This window comes from Thermothelomyces thermophilus, chromosome 3 (assembly GCF_000226095.1).
Source record: "Thermothelomyces thermophilus ATCC 42464 chromosome 3, complete sequence".
Lineage (NCBI taxonomy): Eukaryota > Fungi > Ascomycota > Sordariomycetes > Sordariales > Chaetomiaceae > Thermothelomyces > Thermothelomyces thermophilus.
This window is the reverse complement of record NC_016474.1, coordinates 3,455,291-3,475,361: the sequence shown is the minus strand read 5'-3', so window position 1 is coordinate 3,475,361 and position 20,071 is coordinate 3,455,291. Positions and strand designations below refer to the sequence as shown.

Genomic DNA, 20,071 nt, shown 5'->3' with positions numbered 1-20,071 from the left:
GTGCCACCGTTCCCTCTCCCTGCAGGAATAACGGTGCCACGGGCTGACCGCCGAAGCGCCGCTCCGGCCTGCCCAGCGCAGCGGCGGCACAGATATGGCAGGCCTTCACCTGGGGGCTGACTGCTTCAATTGGCGCCCCGACTGACCAACGAAACATGCGCGCCATTCTCCCCTCCCCTCCCTTTCCCCGTCCCTTTTCGACTTCCTCCACCCTTTCCACCCTTGCTGCAGAGTGCATTGCATCGTTACGCAACACAGCAAAGCATATGCGGGCTATACCAGGTGGTGTAAGATGTCAAGGAGTCGGCAGCTCTCGAGACATGCCAGGCGGTTTTTGCCGTGCAGCAGCAACTGGTCACCGCCGGATCAGCTCTCGTCATCAGCTCCGTGAGGCATTTTCCCACGGCTTTCTCCTCTGTAACAGTACACTACATCCCCCATCACAACGGTAGATGTGTCCCCGTGTCGGGCTTTTCAGAAGCTTGCCTCGATGTTTTGTCCAATCCCACACCACACACCAATGACTGCCACAATTGCCAGCGCCGCACGCTTCCCCGGCAGCCAATTAGCTATTGGTCAAGCAAGCCGCGCACACGGTTACGCGAACAATCCACCGAATGTTGACGAGAGCTCGAGACGGGAAACGAGTTGGGAGCACACCAATGCTCCCGTCCTCAGGACTCGTCCCAACTGCCGGCCGCCGCCCGGTTTGGCGCTTTTTTTTCTTTTCCCCAGTTCGACATGTTCGACGGATTCAACACCCGTTCTTGGCGGTGTCTTGGAAACGACTCAACTCTCGGAATCTCCACCAGCGCCGGGTGCCGTTCTCCCGCGGTGCCGTTGTGCCGTTGTGCCCTCTGGGCCAAGCGTGAGCCTTGGTTCTTTTGTACTCAGCCAAGGCGCTTCATGACCTTGCCCAGCACCAGAGACCACCGCCAGGCATGACCACGGCCGGCTGTTTCACCGCAGCTTCGGCCCGCGGCCTGCGAAGTATTCGTTCCTCCCAAGGCCGCCAAGTGCCATGCAGTCACGACTCGCGACAAAGGTGGTGGACCGGATTCCGAACCGCAGGCTCACTCATGACAACTGGCTTTGTCCAGCCAAGACTTCACCTTGTTCAGAACGGCCGGACGGCAGGTTGCGGTGTGGCAAACACCGGGACGCCCAGATCCCCGTCTTCCGGCCTCGCTTCCAAGGGCACACAAGTTGTGGTTGTTGTGGTGTGTATGTATGCATGGATGTTATGTACTCCTGTGAGCCGTACACCTTACAACACAGTACAGGACACACTACAGAGCCGGCGAGGATATTGTCCGATATCATCCACACGTGGCCGAGGTATTCGTCGAAATTCGGCGACAACCCCGGCGAATATTGTCTTGCAGATCCGCGGCTCGCCTGCAACGGCAGCAGACTTTAGCCCTGGATTCCACTACACTAGTGTAACTACACGGAACACCGTAATCAACTACGCAAGTGTACAGGTAGTGTGTCTGAAGGTATGTATGTATGAATGTACATACATACATACATATATACATCGATACAAGGTCGCAGGATCGGTGCACCCTTGGGCTTGGCCCATCGCCGCGGGAATCAGCCCGGCATCCGGTCAACTGTTGCCCCCAAGTGTAGGCGGCGACTTGGCGTCCACTTGGTAATCACGTAATATGTATGACTTTTTTTTCTCGGCTCGATCTGAGCGTCACTCCGAATTGCCTCGTCTGTCCAGACAAGCTTTTGCCAAGTGTTTGTGGCAGACGCTAGGCAAGGCGCCGGGCCAACTCAACAAAAGCACAAAAAAAATTTCACTTTCTATTGTAGGTACGATCCCTTCCCCTTCTTTCTTTCTTTCTTTCTTTTTTTTTTTCCTCTTCTGCGTGGCTGGCTGGCTGGGTGGCTGGCCGGTCAGTCGTCCATCGAAGTCAGTCCAATATATTGCGGCTCATTCGTCTCTCGGAGATTCTTCCCGCCCATGTCTCGGATACTTACCTTTCAGGCTGTAAGTTACTCGCCCACACGAGTGAGGCAGCAGCGACTTTCTGTTTTACGTTACGCACTTCCCTCTCCCCCTTTAAGTCTGTCCCTCATCTGAGAAGGCGTACAGGGTAATCCGTAGAGTTCCCGCTATTCACTTCTTTTTGCGCTGATCTTGATCGAGATAGATCTCGACCCGGCTACTTAGGTCTCACGATATCTCCATATTGGCTTGGCCAAGGTTCTGGACCTTGGTATCCAAGACAAATTGGTAACTCGGAGTTCACGTACGCGACAAGATGGTTTCGAATCTATCTCCTCCCGGCCCATTTCTCGGGAGGCTGGGCGAGTGAGTCTGTAGTCTTTGAACTTCGAGGTCTCGGGTGCTGTACGGAGAGTAGGAGACACCCCAAAGTAATCCTCTAAAAACTGCCCAGGCAGTCTCGGCCCAGCAATCTAGTGTAGGGCAAGGATTAGGCAAGGGCATTGCAGGCGTGAATTGACCTGCTCCCCCCCCCCTGTCGAGGCACATGCAAGATAGCTGCCAGCTTTGCGTGTGTCCTCCGTGACGTGATAAGCCATCTACTAGCGTAGAGTATTGTTACACGGCAGGCAAGCTTCTTCCACGGCTCGTCATCCTGCCTCCAGATTTCCCTTGCCTTGTCATGTGTGCTGTACTGTACAGTATGTATGTATGTACGTATGTACATACATACTTACTCGAGTGCGCGGTCAAATACTCCAATCTCGGCACCGCTCGAGTTGCCCTTCGTTGACTGAGGCCCTGTGAAGCATCACAAACCACCAAAAGCTCCTTTGTATTGTCAAGTATCGTATGTCTCTGTCCCAATGAGCCCTTATCGGCTTTGTCCAATGCTTAAAAATAGCTATCTCCGGCGGGGTTGTGGAGGGGGATTGCTTGTTTGGCGATGCGGGTGGGCGAAAGCGGTTGTGGCAGTGCAAATGCATTGCCGTCTATCTTTACCGGAAAGATAAAAGTCGAGAAAGGGACGACGGTCCAGAGGGCGATGAGGAAATGTTTTTTTCATCATTCAACTTTGAGTTGACGCTTCGCAGCAAGCGAGGCTGGGCTCAACCTGCTCTCGTACCTTCAAACTTAACTCAAGACACTTTTTGAAAAAGTAGACGTTTCGTTTTTCGGCTCGACACAATGATAAAAAAAACAACATCCATCGAGACGACGAAACATCCCTTTTCACTTCAATCCTCCAAACGCCACGGTGGTAGATGGAACGGTTGACGGAAACCGGAGGGTCAAACCCGAGACTGCCGCAGCGTGCCGGTCTACCTTGGGGATCCTGTTCACGAGCAACTGACCCTCACTGGCGCTCTAGGCCTTGGGGATTCACTTCACCTCCCGCATGAGGCTGGCCCTCCGCAGAACCCTCGCTCTTCTCCGACCTCTCCTTCGCCACCTCCGCGGCCATAGCCCTCGCCACCACATCCGCGAACCTCGAACCCCCCCCGGTGAGCTGCTGCAGCAGCCGCTCCTGCCCACCCTCAAGACCCGCATCTCCACCGCCGCGGCGCTCGCTCAGCCTCGTCTGATATATCACGGCCGGTTGCCCTGCTGCACCAGCACCGCCCGTCGGCCTCCCCTGTCCCCTCGACCCGCGAGCGCCGGCACCGGCGCGTCTGCTGCCCGATCTCTTGATCCGCTCCACCTCGGCCTCAAACGCCCGGTCGTACACGTTGAAGTCCACGACCGTCGGCGAATCCGAGACGACCGCCTCAACTGGCGCGCCTTCACCATTCCCGACAGCCAAGGGATGCCGCGGGTCGTCGATTGCGTTGGGGAAGGCGTCAATGCCGCCTGTGCCAATCCCTAGAAAGGGCGGCGGTGACGGGGGTTGCCCTTGCGAGTCTTGGGTCTCGGACTCGCTGGTGCGGGTGGCGATAAGGGTCGAGGAGGAGGAGGAGGACTGGCGGAGGAGTTGGTCAAGGCTGGCTCTGCCGCCTTTTGCGAGGAATTCCTGGCGCTCTCGCAGGACGCGGGCGGCAAACTCGGCCGTGGATTGTCGATCGTGGGCTTTCTCGTCCGGCCGAGGTGAGGAAGAGCCTGCGTTGCTGCCGAGGTCCTGGTGGGCGTCCTGTTGGCGGGCAGCTCGACGGCGGGACAGGAGGCTCTTGAACTTGCGGATTGCTTTCATCTGGGGGTTGTCAGTCGGTCCCGAATCATGTTGGGAAGAAGAGACTTACAACACAGATCAGGTGGCTCATCCGTCGGGTGAAGGCGTGGTTCACTTCGAGAAGGTTGGGCGGATCAACCGGTTCGGAGCAGTTTTCTTCGGCGCTCAGTAGCGGATCTGTACCCCCTTTCGTTACCCACGGGTGTTCCTGGGAGTGCGGTCAGGAGCGGCTCTCATGAAGGGACATAGCCGCGGAGTCTTACCCTGAGCTCAGCCATCGTTATCCTCTTCTCCGGGTCCTTTTCTAGCACACGCCCCATCAAGTCAACAAAATCCGGATTCTCGTCAGGGGGCAATTTCGGAGTCTCGGTCCTGATTGCCTCGTAGATATCCAGCACGCCTTCACGTTCGAAGGGTATCCTTCCGTAGCGGAGACAATACAAGGAGACGCCCATGGACCAGATGTCGGCAGCTTTGCCCGAGACGTCGCCATGCTTCGCCACACACAGCTCCGGAGGGAGAAAGGCGGGCGAGCCAGCGGACTTGGCCGTCCTCATGTTGTCGGGTTTCTCGAACATCTCGGACACACCGAAATCGACAATCTTCAGGACGTCATCTTCGGTGAGCAATAGGTTATCAGGCTTGATGTCACGGTGGACGACTCCCTGAGAGTGCACTACCGCGCAGCGTAGGCATAAGTAGCTTGTCGCCGATGAGACCAAACAGAAGAGGAGAACTCACGGTACTCGATACCGAGGATCAGGTCGCGGAACCAGTACCGGCATTGCTCTTCGTCGTAGGGCGTCGCAGATTCGCCGAGGCCGACGTGCATGACGACGCCCTTTTTGCACATTTCCAATACCATGTAGAGGCTATCATCCTCGGGATCATCCAGGACCTCAATCAGCTGAACAAGGTTGGGATGATTCAGCTTCTTCATGATGGCAATCTCTTCGCGAATCAGGTAGAGGGCATCCTTGGCCTCCTTGGCTCGCTGGGCCTTGTAGCCCATGATGGGGTCATCAGGAGCGCCGAATCCGGCTCGGTGGAAGCGGCCAGGCTGCCGCGGGCCCTGGCGGAGGATGTTTGACTGGGCCCGTTTCCTGAGTCGTGCCTTGGAGAACGCCTTGATGGCCTAAAAGAGGTCAGTCAGCGTTTGGTCGAGACGAGAGTCCGTGTGGGGCCGGGACGGACATATTCGTTCCCAAACTGGTCGACGGCCGAGTGAACGGAGCCGTATGAGCCACGGCCTATCTCATCCTTGATGATGTACTGATTGATTTGGTGGTGTGAGCGGCCCTCCGAGTCCTCGTTGTAATACTCGGATCGTGCATTGAGCGTTTCCTGCAGGCAGGGAGCCGGTGAGTAGGCAGACAAGACATCGAATCACCTGACGTCGGACGCCCTACGTACCTTGATCTCGCGATGGGCCGAAGGGGTCCTCCGATGATGCCTCATGGGGCTCGGGAAACTCTGGACATCCGGAGGTGCGGATCTGGCGCAGGCGCCGTTAACGAGGGGATCCCAGATATGAGACCATGTGCACCTACTGAGGCTGTATCGGCGCGGGCTTTGACTTCGCCTGAGCATCGCCGTACAGCTCGACCCGGATTCCCGGAGAGACCAAGGCCGGAGTCGCCGGCGGTTGGACGGCCGGAGCCATTGCGTCCCCGTCGACCGGGCGCGAGCGCAGCGGCAGGTCGATTGCCGTAGTCTTCTCGATTTGAGCTTCGTGACTTTCTGCACTGGCCATGACCAAACCTCGAATGTCCCCGACCGGGCAGCCTAATCTCCGGAGTCAAGACCGGCGAGGCAAGCTGGGCACAAATGTTTCGAGCACCTTTTCGTCCTTTTCTTTTTTTCTTTTCTTTTTTTTCTTTAGTGCGCTCACAGTTTCCGGACTTGACGGGTCGGACGAGCCAGATGAGCAACTCCACGGCGGGGGCGTGAGGAGGAGGGCTGTCACGGCTTGGAAAATCAATCCCTGCGCAGTGACTGCTAATATTGATACGAGTGTTGTGAAATCGAAGCCTCGCAGCCCGTGAAACCCGGATGATTTGCTTGCTGCCTCGGCGGGAGTGTCCCTTCCTTGGGTTTGCTAAACTCAGAACTGGGGTCGCTGAGTGGTCATCAAGCGAGAGGGCAGGCTCTGGCCACTATCAGGGCCCTTCCGGGGAATCTTGAATGAAACTAGCGGAAGTCGACAGATTCTACCTCTCTCCCACACAAGTCAGAGGGCGTAGGCGCATTGAATCAATCATTGGGCCCAAGTGGTATCGAGCTGCTGCCGCAATTCCCCGTAGGGCAGCCGTGACCCCACTAAGATCCAAGTACAGTACATGTACGGAGTACAGTACTACCCCGCCGGAGCGAGAGCCGCCTCGTAGGGATGACGCACGGGCCTTGATTTCCCCGGTAGGGGCGTGGACCTGCATCAAGTCAATCAAGGGGGGTTTGAAGGTCTCGGTACACTGACAAGGAGAAGCACCAGCTCGCATCGCTGATCAATCAGCAGCCAGCTCGGCAAACCTTTTTGCGCGACGTCCCCCCATCCGATTCGAGGAGACCCGACGCCCGCCAATGCTCTGAGCCGCGGCCATTATTAGCAACGCGGGCCTCTGCAACAACACCATCGCCGTTGCCGTCAACCGCCCTCCCTCCGCCCCCCCCCACGTTCCGCCCGACCTCGTCGTCCCCGGCGCGAGACTCGTTTCGTTTCGCCCAGGGGACCTTACTGGCCCGTCCGCCTGCCCGCCAACATGGTCGTCTACTCGTTCTACATCTTCGACCGGCACAGTGCGCCTCTCCTCTCCGCTCCACACTAACCCTTCTCCCCCAAACCCCCCCCCCCCCCGCCGTGGTGCTACCCACCTTCCGCCGGACGTCGAATCGTACAGCTCACGGAAACTAACCCTTCTTTGGTCCGTTCATCAGCGGAATGCATCTACTCCAAGACCTGGCTCCCGTCCTCGTCGGGTGACGCGCACCAAGCGGGGGCGGCGCCTCGGGCGTCGACGGCCGACGACGCCAAGCTCATATTCGGCACCGTCTTCTCGCTGCGCAACATGGTGCGCAAGCTGGGCGGCGACGACGACGCCTTCGTGTCGTACCGCACCGCCCACTACAAGCTGCACTACTACGAGACGGCCAGCAACCTGCGCCTGGTGATGCTGACCGACACGGCCACGCTGAGCATGCGCAACGTGCTGCACCAGATCTACATCAACCTGTGGGTCGAGTACGGTGCGTATATGACCCCTCCCTTCCTTTCCCGACAAGCGAGGAGAAACCCCCGAGTACTGATGACCGGACCGGGGGACTCACAGTCGTCAAGAACCCGCTCTCACCGGTCGAGCACAAGGGCGGCGCGGGCGTGAGGAACGAGTTGTTTGAACTAGGGCTAGACCAGTTCATTAGGGGGCTAATGTGAGGGATTGGAAAGAGAAAAAGAGGAAAAAAGAAAAGGAAGAGAGAATGAAAAAAAAAGCAGAACGGGCACACATTGTCAGTCTGCAGTTATCTTGACGCAGGAAAGAGCTGGGTCGGAGGTCCCGGCCTCGACGCCTCCCCGGGGCGCCAGATGTGCTGCTCGTGAGTCAGCGGCATGAGAAAAGGTAGAAGACTTGTGACGGCTTATACCCGATGTGGACGAAAAAAAACCGAGGAGCGCCCACGGTGGAGTAAGACCGGTCCTACGCCCAAGATATTCAGGCTGTGCAGGAATAGGCCGAACGAGACGATGGACAGAGATACCCAGCGGAATATGCCACAGGGGGGGGGGGACCGCTAATGGATGTAGAGCACAGTTTCGACAAACGGCTCAACCTATACTGAGTGAATCGTGTTCCGTTTTTCAGTGTTGGGCCCGAGATATGCGTGAACTTGTCACGTAACCAACCGGCTCCGGAGACTCGAGAACTAGAATTGACCCTCACTGGTATAATATATTCATTGCCCCTTCTACCGTGTGCCAACCAACCTTACCTGTAGGAAGCTCATTAGTACATTGATTTCATGCCCGTCTTTTCGCGCCCCGCCGTTCTTAGCCCGACTCCCAAGCGAGGTATGATCATCATCGAAAAAGGCAAAGGAGAAAAAAAAAAAAGCACCCGGGGGGGGGGGGGGGTACTGATACACACACGAGATTCTTAGACGTGAAAATCCCAAGACAAGCAACCAAAGAAACCCTTTACCATACCCCCACAAACCTAGATCTAAAATCTTCACTTCGAAGCGCTCGCCCTCTCCCACGCGCTGTCAAACAAGCGGGTCTGCCCCTCCTCCCCATCCACAAACACCGTGCTCGACTCACCCAGCCCCTGATGCTGCCCCTCTCCGTGTGCACCGCCCACCTGGGGCAACGCCTTGCTCACCCCGGGCTGTAGCTGTGGCTGCGGCTGCGAGTGCGGCCGAGACTCGCCGTCGGCGCCGTCGTCCGGCACGATCTCGGCCTGCCAGTTGCTCGAGTACACCACGGCCGCGAACGCCTCGAGGTCGGGCACGGCCTCCATCGCTTGCAGGTACTCGTTGACGTTGACCGTGGGCGGCACGGCGTCGCTCATCCCTTGGCCGATGGCGTGGGCCTGGCGGGTGAGCACGCTGAGGATCTTAGGGAGCAGCACGGCGCGGTTGCCCAGGATGGCGCCGGCGCCGGCGCCGCCCAGCGGGTCAGCTGCTGCGAACGGCGTGCTGTTGGCGTCGAAGACGCCCGACACGACTTTCTGTTCGAGCAGGGCGGAGAAGCCCGCGTCGAGGAGCTGCGTGTGGACGTGGGCAAAGTGGGGGGATTCGATCAGGTCGGCTGTCTCGTCGAGCAGGCGGCGGAGCGAGGCGGCGGCGGTGGAGGGAGGGGCCGATGTTGCTGGTGTCGGGCTGGTCCCTTGGGCGGCGGCGGCGGCGGCGACATTGTCGATGGGATCAGGCTCGAGGACGCCCGATTCGCGGAGGACAAAGTCTTCCATGTCGACGGGGGGGAGGAGGAAGGGGAGCCAGGCTGTTCTCGCCTCCGTCGAGGGGCCGCTGCCTTCGACTATGCTGCGCACGTCGTGGGTGAGCTGGGAGAAGGTGTGGAGCGAGATCGTATCGCGAGGGCTGAGGTGGCCGAAGACTTGGCGCACGGCAGCCTCGACGCGGTGCATCACGTCGACCCAACCGCGGTTGAGCAGCCACCAGCTGAAGGTCAGGTACTTCCGGTTGACTTCGAAATCGGTGCCATAGGCTTCTTCGGCACCGTCGTCATCGTTGTTCTCGAGGTTGATGGTGCCCGGGGCGGCGTTGCCGCCGGTCGCCAGAGAGACGACGCTCGAGAGGTAGCTGCGCCGGCCGAGCAGGTTCAGTTGTATCCTCGTAAGCATGGTGAGCAGGCTGAGAGTATAGAGGAGGGTGAACGCCCTGGCGATTGCTGGTGGGAAGGCCTGTTAGCGTGTGTCGGTGCGAGACAGGGCCGTGAGCGGCTTTGAACTAACCGCTTATTTTCAGGTCGTCCCAGAGCTGCCTCTTGGTCTTCCGTGGTTTTGGCGGTGCCAAAGCCGTCTCAGGTGGGGCAGTGGCAGCGTGGCTCTCCGGGGCGGCGGCAGATGATGGAGTGGCCACCGAGATCTGGGTCGTCTGCATGCCGGCCTCGCTCTGGGCGCTCACCGTGATGATGCTGCGGCCGTCGTCGTCGGCCGCGTTCGCCTCCGACATGCTGGGCGGGCTGGTCGACCCGATGCTGCGGGTTCTAGCCGCGGTCGAGCCTTTGATCTGCTGGATCTCGTACGTGATCTGCTCCGTGTCCATGGCCTTGAGGATGTTGGCCGTCGCGGTCGGGAGGAGGGCGAGGACGGTGAAGGTGCAGTCCTCCTGGTTCTGTTCGAAGCGACGACGCAGGCTGGCAGCGGTCACGATCAGCCGAGGGGAGCCCGGGATTGATGGGTTTGGCGGGTTATCCCGTTTACTTACTTCTCCTTGGCGATGCGATCGCTGCTCATGCGCTCGCGGGCATCACGCAGTTTGGCCGACACGTAATTGGCGACGATGTACCCTGCGCCGACAACGCCCAGGCCAATGGCGATGGGCGTGCGGTTGCGCCTGAACCATCGTTTCGTGGCGGCGAGCATGGTGCGTCTGGTCGATGTTCGACGATTCTGCAATTGCAAAGCATGGAAAAGGGCGAGAAGTGGTTGGGTGGAGAGTAAAGGAACCTCTGTGTGCTGAGCTCAGAACGAGGTCGCCGCGCGCTGCCCCCCAGCATCCGGCGTGAATGTGGATAGCTCGTCGGCCCCTGTTGCACCGTAGCGGATAGATAACCTCGGCCTCGGGGGGGCCCTGATAGGGCTGATGCAATCCGGGGTTTGCAAGGGTGGTCTATTCGAACCCTAACCCTGTAGAAAACATCTCCCCTTGTACCAAGTTGACCACTTTCTTAGGTCAGTGGTTTCCATGTTTCGAAGCGAATAGGGAAAGCACCCTAATATACGGAGTAGTGGCTAGGCGGTCTTCGCGGTTGGTCTACTACGTACGGTATACAAAGAGCCGAGGTTCGTGCTTCAAGAGCATGGAATTTTCCCCACGTAGATTTTTTGGACTTGTAGAACAAGAGCAAGAACCCGATTGCGACAGAACCCAGGAATGAAGTTATGGGGTTCGATGCACCGTATTAGAGGGCGAACTTCAACCACCATCTTCAGCCTTTGTTGCCCGCCACCTTGTGCGCGCCTTCGGACCGGGGTCCGGTTGGATATGAAGACATACCACTACGGCCGTGGCTCAAAACTATACAGCGGGTTTGATCGTCGGTTACTGGGCTCTATTGGGCAAGGAAACCAAATGGAGGAGTACATGAGGGAGGTGATGAGAAGTGCTGGTGATGGCTGAAGTCTCCGGGGAGGTCGGGGCCCTTCTTCCAACGCTTATCCTCAATAGCACCGTGTTCGGTCTGCATACCGCGGGCTTGGTTTGGCGACAGTCACCATGGGGTTCCACTCGATGTCGAGAATTCCACCCGATGTCGAGATTGTCCAGGGCTTTTACAAAGTGGCCTAGTGGGTTGGAACGTATTACATTGGCTATAAGCGTCGTGGTGTAGGTCAGACTTGGCATAACATTGCTTCGGAGGAAGACAGAGGCCATATGGGCAAATTCCCTATTTGTAAAGTATATCCAGGCAAGTCCAAGTCGCTGTGGAAGGAAGCCGCCAGCCAGGAAAGGCAAATAAGGTCCCTTAATGTTTGCGTGTGTCCGTAGGGCTGACCAGTCCCTGGGGAACGACCTAACACAGCACGCCCAGGTTGTTACGCGCCTTGCGGCACAAGCCAACCGAAGGTACTTACCTAGGTAGACTACCTACCGCACGACCCGTTCCTTCGGTTTCGTCGGACTTCCTCTGCGGAGGATCACGGGATAAGAAATCGACCAGCTGGAAGTGGGCAAACATGCCGGATCAGGCACGTCCGGTTGGTATCGGCATTGAGAGTGGCGAAAATTGCAGGATAACTTGAGTCAGTTTTGGTGCACTTGTTGATGTATGTCTGTATGTATGTGCTCCGCACGCTAGTTGCGCTAAGGTAGTGTACTGTATGTAGTAGTCGGTACATACATACAACACAGGGCGGCACGACCCAGCAGATCAGGCTTCAGTGCACCGCACGAAGGTTACGGTGGGGCCTCTCGTCTTCGACCGAAAATCCGGGGCTGCTCGGCTGTCAGCAACGCTCGGACTCGGGCCGTCACCACCCCAAAGCACAGCCAACGTCACAATTTCTCTTTCGGTCCTAGCTGCCCCTCAATTTGCTGCCCCTCCAGTCTCCGGTCGGGCAGACCCCTTTTCGAGTCGCTCGCACCACACAACTCAAGGCACGGCACCATTCAAGACATCTCACACAATGGACCAACGCGGCGCGCCTGAGTTCATTCTTGAAGCCTTTGCAGACCCCAGCTCGGTGCGCGATGTCGTCCGCGGTGAGTCTCGGCCCCTGGCGCTTTGATATTTTTTATCCTGCGCGCGCGCTCCACCGAATCCATCCCGCGCACCACACCACCAACCCCCCCCCCCCCCCGGGATGACGCCGCCATGGCGAAGTCCGGAGGACGGAACAGCAGGAGAACTGACCCCGACTCCTGGCAGGTATCCTACATACCATTTTCTTCCTCCGCTACTTCTCCGCCGTCCTCCCGCAAACCCGCGACGTCCTTGGGCTCGAGCTGCCCTACGTCCCCGAAGCCGAGATCGAGACCCTCATCGACCAGCGCGTGGCCGCCCTCGTGCGCCAGCTCGAAGCTGAGCGCCACCAATCTCACACTTTGCCCGAGAGCCGCGGCGGCTTTGGACTTGGCCTGCTAGTAGGCGGAGGAGGAGGAGGAGGAGGAGGAGGAGGGGCCCCTCTCTCTAGCGGCGGCGGCGGCGGCCGGGGTCAGATCACGATTCAATTTCTCGAAAAGCGCCGGCGCAAGACATGGTACGCCATGCGCGGCGATGACGAGGTGCCCTGGGAGAGCTGGACGGTCAAAGTGACAGTGGCCGACCCGCGAACAGAAGGGGGTATGTTGTGACGGATTATCCCTCAACCCGCACCCCTCCACGCGCGTTCATGGACTAGTCAACTGACGGAACAATCCCTTCTCTCCCGCCCCGAGCAGAACGAGCCAAGGTCCGCCGAGCGTCCGAGACGACCCTGCACAACACAATCATGAAGACCGTCACCCTCGCCAACGCGCACAAGGACCATATCCCCCCCATCACCACCTCCGACTCGAACCCGTTCCCCTACCAGATCCACGTCGGTGGCGTGCAGAGCAGCAGCCACCAGCAGCGCTCGCAGCAGCAGCAGCAGCAGCAGCAACAACATCAACAACAATTACAACACCGCCAACAGCAGCAGAAGAAGGGAGCCGCCGTTGCGGGGTGGGCTACGCGCATGGGCATCTATTAGGCGGGGATTCTCCGGCGCGCGGCTGAGCCGGTGGGTGTGCGTCAGCGGCGCTGATCAACGTCGTTTTATGTACTTGGCGACGGAGTGGTTTAATCTGGGACACGGCCGCAGAGAAACGCGTAGCGTTTCAAAGTGAAAAGAAAAAAAAAAACCCGGACCTCGAGCAGGGAGAGAGGACAGGGTGTGGGGGGAGAGAGGGTGGTCCTACTCAACGACGGACCGTTAACCCTGGGGTCATATGAAAGAGAGAGAGAGAGAGAGAGAGAGAGAGAGAGAGAGAGAGAGAGAGAGAGAGAGAGAGAGAGATGTAGTGGTTGGGAAAACATGGGATGGGAAACCGCAGGCAAGGCAGGGTCTACTTTTGCATGGGATTTGGCGTTTTTATATTCTTGGTTGACTTTGGGAGAATAGGATAGACATGGGATATCGGAGTTTGCAGGTCAGCCGGCAGATTCAACAGCCTTCGGGAGGAGGGTGTCATGCCGGAATGAAACCGCGCGGACGTCTCGAGAGAAAAATAGTTGAGATACCCATCGTTATAATACAGGCGTGCACGACGAAGCAGGAGCGGAAACGATTTGGAGACAAGAGGGGAGGTCTGGATTGAACGGCAAGAGGGAACCATCAGCTTTTGATGCATTCCACCTGCTGCAGTGTCTTTGTTGCTAGGATGTGACGGAGATCAGACACTGCTGTTCAAACACGGGACAAACCAGCAAAGGCGAAGCAGGGAAGGACAGACGGAATTCCCATCTCAGCTGTCGCGCCATAACAACAGTCTCAAATGACGGCAGTAAAAAGAGACTAAAAAAAAAGAAACACGACCCCCTCGCAAGGTGCTCCCCCAATCCAGCGACGAAGCCCGACCGCTCTAAGGAAACCAACCAGCCGTAACCTCTTCCCATTCCGGACGTGGCCCCCCGTCCAAGCCGAGCCCAAGTAAATATATCCGTCCAAGCGCCATCCAGCACCCATTTCGCTGGCGATATCGCCGGAAGCGAGGGAATGAATCAAAACACCCGAGGCGAAAACCAGATCCAATACCTTGTTGAACCCAACCTCTTCCCTCCTCCCAAAAGAAACACCAATCGAACCCTGGGAATAGTTCAGAAAATGAACGAGAAGAAAAAAGAAACAAAAACCCGAACCGGCCACCCCCCTTTTCCGTGTACAAAAATCCCAACAACCCAATTGCTAAACTATCCCTGTATGACTCCGCGGAATGCTACTGCTATGCGCCCTTGCCGTAATAAATAACCTCACTCCGTTGTCCGCCACCCCCCCTTTTCGCCCAAACATTTCGTCATTATCGTAAGGGTACGAGATAATAGCAATTTCCCGGCCAGCGAACCCCAGTTGCGCAAAGAGCGAGGGCCGCTGCGCATGTTGCGCGGCCGAGGGGTTTTGGCCGCAGGAAAGTGCTTGCTTGATTTTTGTTGCGTCCCAACAGTCCCGTTTCGCGGGTAAGCCAACAACGCCGGACAGATGCAGCAGTGAGATGCTATGATGTGCTTGGCTTTGTTCGTGACATCGTTAAAAAACATTCGTAACCATCAACCCTCGAGGACAGGCGGAAAGGGACGGGGAAGAAGGCAGCTCTTTAAAACATCGACGTGTGGGCGCGGTTAAGCGTTCCCTTGCTACCGCTGGTATTCCGCGAAGCCTGCGCGTTATTCGAGCCAATCTTTTCGAAGCCGGCGAGCATGTCGAATCCGGAGAAATCGTTCTCGTCGAGGAAGTCTGGCGTGTCGAGGCCGCTGAGGTTTACCCCGTGGAACACGTCCAAGTTCTCGTCATTGATGAGGGGCATCTTGCTCGGTGACTGCATATCCATAAAGACCTTGCTCGGCGAAGACGGAAGTCCGTCAAAGACTTTGCTCGGTGTCTCTAGCGTCAAATTGGGCGTCTGGTTGGGTATCTTGAGGAACGAATTCGACTTGGAGGTGCTGGGAGCCGAGTTTGCAGCATTGCTCATCGCGCTGGTTGACTGCGACCGCTCGGCACGCTGCTTTTTCACGGACCGCTTGGCCGGGGAGCCAGTGTGGGTAACAGTGGGGGTCAGAGCAAAGAGGTTCTGGAAATCGGCCGGATCCTCAAAGATGTCAAAGCCCGAATTGTTGTCGCCAGATTGTTCCAGGTAGTACCACAGATGTTCTCCGTGCAAGCCAGGCGTTTGCTGTGCAGCAGACTCCCCATCACCTTCCGGTAGCAATGCAGAGACGCGCCTAAACGGCGAATCAACCATGGACTGGATGTTCTCGCGGTGAAGGCGGAGATTTGTGCTGGGAGAAACGGACGGCGGGGGTTTCGGCGGCGCCTTCAGCTTCATTGCCGGGGTCAGGGGCGGAAGCATCTGGCCGTTTCCGCTGCTTGATGTCTGTCTGATGGGCGACGACGAGGGCGGAGCATACCCATGCGAACGGCCCTTCGACGGACTGTCATACGAGGAGGCACGAAGACGAGCAATTTCCTCTTCGGCACGTCCCCTCTTGATCCTCGGGCGGTCAGCCTCGGACGTGAGAAGCTTGGCGTGCTGGTTCGGGCGCATGGCCGACGACTCAAGGGACGAGATGTAACCGCTGTCGTCCATCGACATGAATCTTCGCCGGTGACGGGACTTAGTGGCCGACGATTGTTGCTGCACCCGTTGCTGCGAGGGAGGAGTGCCGCTATGGCGCGGCTCTAAGCGCCTTGGAATGGGCGGCGATGAGTGCATCGCCGCAGGGAGAGGGGAGTATAGCTCTGGCTCGTGATGCATGTCCTTCTCAGCAGGTCCGCTCACTCCCTCCTCGATAGTAGCGGCATCCGACGCGGGGATGGTGGCATCCGATGAGATTTCCGGCAATGGCGGTGCAGGTGCGAGTTGCTGGGACGGCTGCGGGGGTAGCGCGGGGAGAATGCTTTGGGGGGCTGCAGGCTGCGGTGGGAGCATGGGCTCGGATACGCAAGGTGGCCGTGGCTGCTGCTGCTGCTGCTGTTGTTGTTGTTGTTGTTGCAGCAGCGGCTGCTGCTGAGGCTGCTGAGGCTGCGACGGCTCTAGGCGCGTCGACATGACCGGCATATTCTCAGCTGTGGGCGCCGCAGACTTCCTCGAGGGCTTCTCCTTGAGCACCGTGTGTTCAGTGCCTGGCTCAATCGACCAGTAACTGCCCTTTCCCGGATCGTCCTTCGGCCGCTCTTGCTTGACGAAACTCTTGTTGAGACTGAGGTTGTGCCGGATGCTGTTCTGCCATCCCGTGTTGTCGCCCCGGTAGTACGAGAACGTGTCGGAAATCCACTTGTAGATTTGGGACAAAGTCAACCTCCGCTGGGGGGACCTGATGATCGCCATGGCGATCAAGGTCGCATAGCTGTGGTTCGGCTTCGTGCCATCGTCGATGATCGGGGGAAATGAATCGGGCGGGGGAAGAGGGTCGTCGACTTTCTGCTTCTTTGCTGGCCGGATTTCCTTGATTGGCGCGGGTTCCATCAAGGTGCGCTTCCCTGACGGTTTCTGGTAGTAGTTTTCCAGGTCAAGATTGAATTGCGAAGGAGACGGGGCCGGATAGATCGGAGGGTGTGAATTTTCCTTGCTGGTCAACTGCGCGTTGGAATCCGGTTGCGGCTTTTTTGCGACCGTCTTGAATCGGGACATGACCGGCTGCTTCTTCTCGAGCGAGTCCGTCGGTGGCGGCGCATTGCTGGGCGGCATCATCTGAACCGTGTTGAGTTTGTTGCCCTGCGACGCGTTGAGCGGGGCAAGCGGTGCTGCATTGGAAGGCCGCGCATTGTTTGATTTGAGAGGGGACCGCTTGGCCGCGGCAGCCGTTGGTGGATTGAGGACGACGTTGGCATCCGCGCTCTGGAGGGGTTGTCGCGCGGGTTTTGGCGGCGCCGCAGGCATTGGCGCTTGGCTGCCCATTGGTGTCGTCGACTCGTTGAAGAAATCATCGTTGAAAATAGGAAACGGCTCTTCGGCCTGAGAGTCTGGTATCTTGGCCATCGGTGTTGGCCGAGCCTGGGAGAGGGGACGCGCAAAGCAGCGCGCTGCGATAGAGTGTGGAGGGGTTCTTCTCGCGATCTGCTAAGCGCTCGCCGCCGAGGAGGTCAAAGTTTGCGGCGACAGCGACATGCACGGGACGCGCGGGATGATATGGTGTCGCCTTGGTGTTGCCCAGATTCGGCGGGTGCGGAAGGACTGAAGGTCGTTTAAGGCTGCTTCTTACCTCCACTGGGCTGCAGCTAAGATTACCGAGCTGTGGGGGAAGCGGTGAAGCAAGGGATGTAAGTCGGGTGATGCGCTATCGAGAATCGGGATCGCGGTGATCGACGACGCGTGATCGTGGCCAATTCGGGTTTGAGATGCAACAGACACACGAACTCCTTTTGGCCGTTGCACAGAATGCCGCTGAAAGATTTGTCCAGAATTTTGGGAGGGGGGGGGAAAATATGGCGGAGGAGAGTTGGGCTGACGTGGGAGGCAGGCAAGTGTGGGAAAGAGCGAGACGGAAGTAAGGCTTTGGTTGGCAGAGAGGGTTGTGGGCGTGCAGCAAAGAAAGCTGATTTCCCGCTGCCAGCTCACACGCTTGTTCCAAGAAGGTCTCTAGGTGGGGCCGGGAAGCAGGCAGAGAGTGGAGGACAAAGGAACGGATTGGACACGAGCCGACCAACGACAGGGATATATGAACTCTAGCAGCAGGGGTACGGCACTGGATGCCCTGCGAGCGGAGGTCTCGAGGCCTTCGGCAAAAACCGTCGTCCTCGGCGATGGCGTCAAAGAGACGGACGCTATCTGAGAGCCCGTGAATCAGGCCAAGGTCAAGCGACCTTCGCACGCGCTCCGAGTTGCGGCCGACGTCTGATCGTAGGACACGAAGTACAATCGGCGAATCTAGCGCGGATGAGATAGTTTATGCGAGAGTTGGGATGACGCGAGGTGAGCATGGGAACCCCAGGGCAGACTCGGGATGGTGAGCTCCTGCTGGCAACATTGGCCGCAGCATTGGCCGGTCGTCTCACCAAACGATCTTCACGAAGCCGCGCAGGAGAGCAATTCCAGACCGCAGCTGTTAACTAACTTGTCTCCCTTGGACCCAAAAACGCAATGCGCAAGAAGGTCAAGAGGGCCGGAAGAGGGCGGGCCAGAGGTTGCACGTTCGACGCAGATTGAGCGGATGATGCTTGGTTGGCCACGGCGCAATCGACGTGACGCTAAGGCCCCCAGCCCGACATGGCTTGCGGCCCAACGGGAAGCAGCGGCGGCATGCATTTGTTTACCAAAAGGGTCCACTCGACGCGAAACTTCGCGTTGCAGTCGCGAGCTGGCAGCAGAAGGAGCCAATCAAGTTGGAGAAGTGGACCCCGAGTCGCGGGGTCCGAGAACTGGTGCTCAAAGCCCAGCGCCTCAGACCTCCCCCTCCCTCTTCCCCCGAAAGTCCAGAACTGTGCCTCACAACCCCGCTTCCCTCAAATATGCGAGACAACGGCGTGGACGACTCCGTAAGCCACAGATATCTGTTGGTAACGGGCCATAACCCTAGCCCTTCCTCCACTTCCCGATCCATCACCGTCTCTTTCAGGGTCTTTTCAATTTGGAGAGGATGAAAAGGCTTCTCTATCCCGATCCCATGTCTCAAACTCTCTGCTTCAACGCGACCATGGCCTTGACCTGTTTTAGGGGCCAAGGGAATTAATCTGACAGGTGACATCATTCGCTATGGAACAGCGACCCCCTTCTCACATCAGTCCAGTGTCATCCAGCTCCACAAGTGACGAGCATGGCTCGAGTCACTGCCGACAAGCGGGAGATACTATGGAGTGCCGGGTACAATCGCAGGTTCGTGTGTGCTCGGAACGCAATTTAATTTTTTTTCCTTGTTTAAAACCTGCAGTGGGCTTGATGCATTTAAGTACAGACATAGACTTGCTAGCATTCAGACACCTAGAATGGCAGTCAATCAGAAGTAGGGGATCCTCCAATCTCGGAATGTTTCCAAGGAACGGACTTTTTCTTTTATTAGCGAAGGCAGCAGTAATGGCCCCCCCAACAGAAGAGCACCTTACATACAGCTGCGTACCCCACGATCCTTCCATGGAACCGAGCTGCAAGCACTTGACAGGGTGCCGCGCCTCTCATGTCCGATCTCGAACTTTTCCATGCAGCCTCTCTCAACGGTCGCGATGATGGTCTGCATGCGCCGAGCAGAAGAAAAGAAGAAGAAGAAGAAGAAGAAGAAGAAGAAGAAGAAGAAAATTGAAAAAGAATACAAGCACAACTGTGGCAGGCATGGTATACAACCTTCTTTCGATTCTTTGCGTGTTTCCTGAGTAGTTAAGGTCCATAGTACGTACGCTGCATCGTCTCGTGTCCAAGGCACCCTATCTGGTGGGTACGGTGACATTGCTCCGAGTTATGTATGTACTGTACATACATACATCGTAGACGAAGCCTCGAAATAAACGTGTTTCAGTGTGTGCACAGGGCGCGAATACACTAGCCCGGCCCTCATCAAGGTGCGTCAGGGATCTGCAGCACTGCCGCAGCATAACTTCCGTGCGTGCACACTCAACTCCCGGCCGCATCACTTCCACCAACACCCAGCCCCGACGATCAACCCGGCATGCCGCTATGTAGTGTAGTGTATTTCGTGCTTGTAGCCCATTCGACAGCTTACATTGGAAATTCCCGGCTAGCACGCACATCTGGCAGATGAACCTCGTGCCCCACGCAGGTTGCAAGTTAACCTTCTTCCCTATCTGTGTATGCACAGTACAGGAACGGTATGTAGGTTCAGGTATGTATGTACGCGCACGTGTCTGTGTATAACGTTGGAAAGACGAGAATATATTAGGAAGGGTTAAAAAAAAAAGGTAAAGAACGAAAAGACAGGCCACATGGACAGGGTTCGTTCCGCCTCCGAATACATACAATTTGAGCCACGCACATCCAATACACAAGTCCCAGGTACTCTCTTGAGAACACGCAGCAGCAACAGCTACAACTACAACAACATGCGGGGCAGCCATTGAAACGGACGCCAGCGTCCAGCCACACAG

General features: G+C 57.4%; 5 protein-coding genes across 5 annotated transcripts; 2 read left to right on the top strand and 3 right to left on the bottom strand.

The window, feature by feature from the left end:
• Positions 1 to 2,954: 2,954 nt before the first annotated feature.
• Positions 2,955 to 6,341, bottom strand: MYCTH_2305058 (uncharacterized protein). The gene is made up of 7 exons (XM_003663253.1): positions 5,678 to 6,341; positions 5,541 to 5,622; positions 5,322 to 5,471; positions 4,869 to 5,262; positions 4,391 to 4,803; positions 4,198 to 4,335; positions 2,955 to 4,148 (listed from the first exon to the last, which is right to left on the bottom strand). Exons 1-7 carry the CDS (start codon positions 5,878 to 5,880, stop codon positions 3,318 to 3,320), a joined length of 2,211 nt encoding a protein of 736 aa, XP_003663301.1. The 5' UTR covers positions 5,881 to 6,341; the 3' UTR covers positions 2,955 to 3,317.
• A 545-nt stretch (positions 6,342 to 6,886) lies between these two features.
• MYCTH_2139227 (uncharacterized protein) lies at positions 6,887 to 7,571 on the top strand (the record flags this gene model as incomplete). The annotated part of the gene is made up of 3 exons (XM_003663252.1): positions 6,887 to 6,923; positions 7,062 to 7,370; positions 7,454 to 7,571. The coding sequence occupies 3 exons, from the start codon at positions 6,887 to 6,889 to the stop codon at positions 7,555 to 7,557; spliced, it is 450 nt and encodes a 149-aa protein (XP_003663300.1). The 3' UTR covers positions 7,558 to 7,571.
• A 673-nt stretch (positions 7,572 to 8,244) lies between these two features.
• Positions 8,245 to 10,385, bottom strand: MYCTH_2305054 (uncharacterized protein). The gene is made up of 3 exons (XM_003663251.1): positions 10,068 to 10,385; positions 9,593 to 9,996; positions 8,245 to 9,528 (listed from the first exon to the last, which is right to left on the bottom strand). Exons 1-3 carry the CDS (start codon positions 10,223 to 10,225, stop codon positions 8,351 to 8,353), a joined length of 1,740 nt encoding a protein of 579 aa, XP_003663299.1. The 5' UTR covers positions 10,226 to 10,385; the 3' UTR covers positions 8,245 to 8,350.
• A 1,507-nt stretch (positions 10,386 to 11,892) lies between these two features.
• MYCTH_2305051 (uncharacterized protein) lies at positions 11,893 to 13,081 on the top strand. Its single transcript, XM_003663250.1, has 3 exons — positions 11,893 to 12,065; positions 12,232 to 12,645; positions 12,744 to 13,081. The coding sequence occupies exons 1-3, from the start codon at positions 11,990 to 11,992 to the stop codon at positions 13,034 to 13,036; spliced, it is 783 nt and encodes a 260-aa protein (XP_003663298.1). The 5' UTR covers positions 11,893 to 11,989; the 3' UTR covers positions 13,037 to 13,081.
• Positions 13,082 to 14,465: 1,384 nt separating this feature from the next.
• MYCTH_2305050 (uncharacterized protein) lies at positions 14,466 to 17,167 on the bottom strand. The gene has a single exon (XM_003663249.1). The coding sequence runs from the start codon at positions 17,016 to 17,018 to the stop codon at positions 14,637 to 14,639; it is 2,382 nt and encodes a 793-aa protein (XP_003663297.1). The 5' UTR covers positions 17,019 to 17,167; the 3' UTR covers positions 14,466 to 14,636.
• Between the last annotated feature and the right edge of the window lie 2,904 nt (positions 17,168 to 20,071).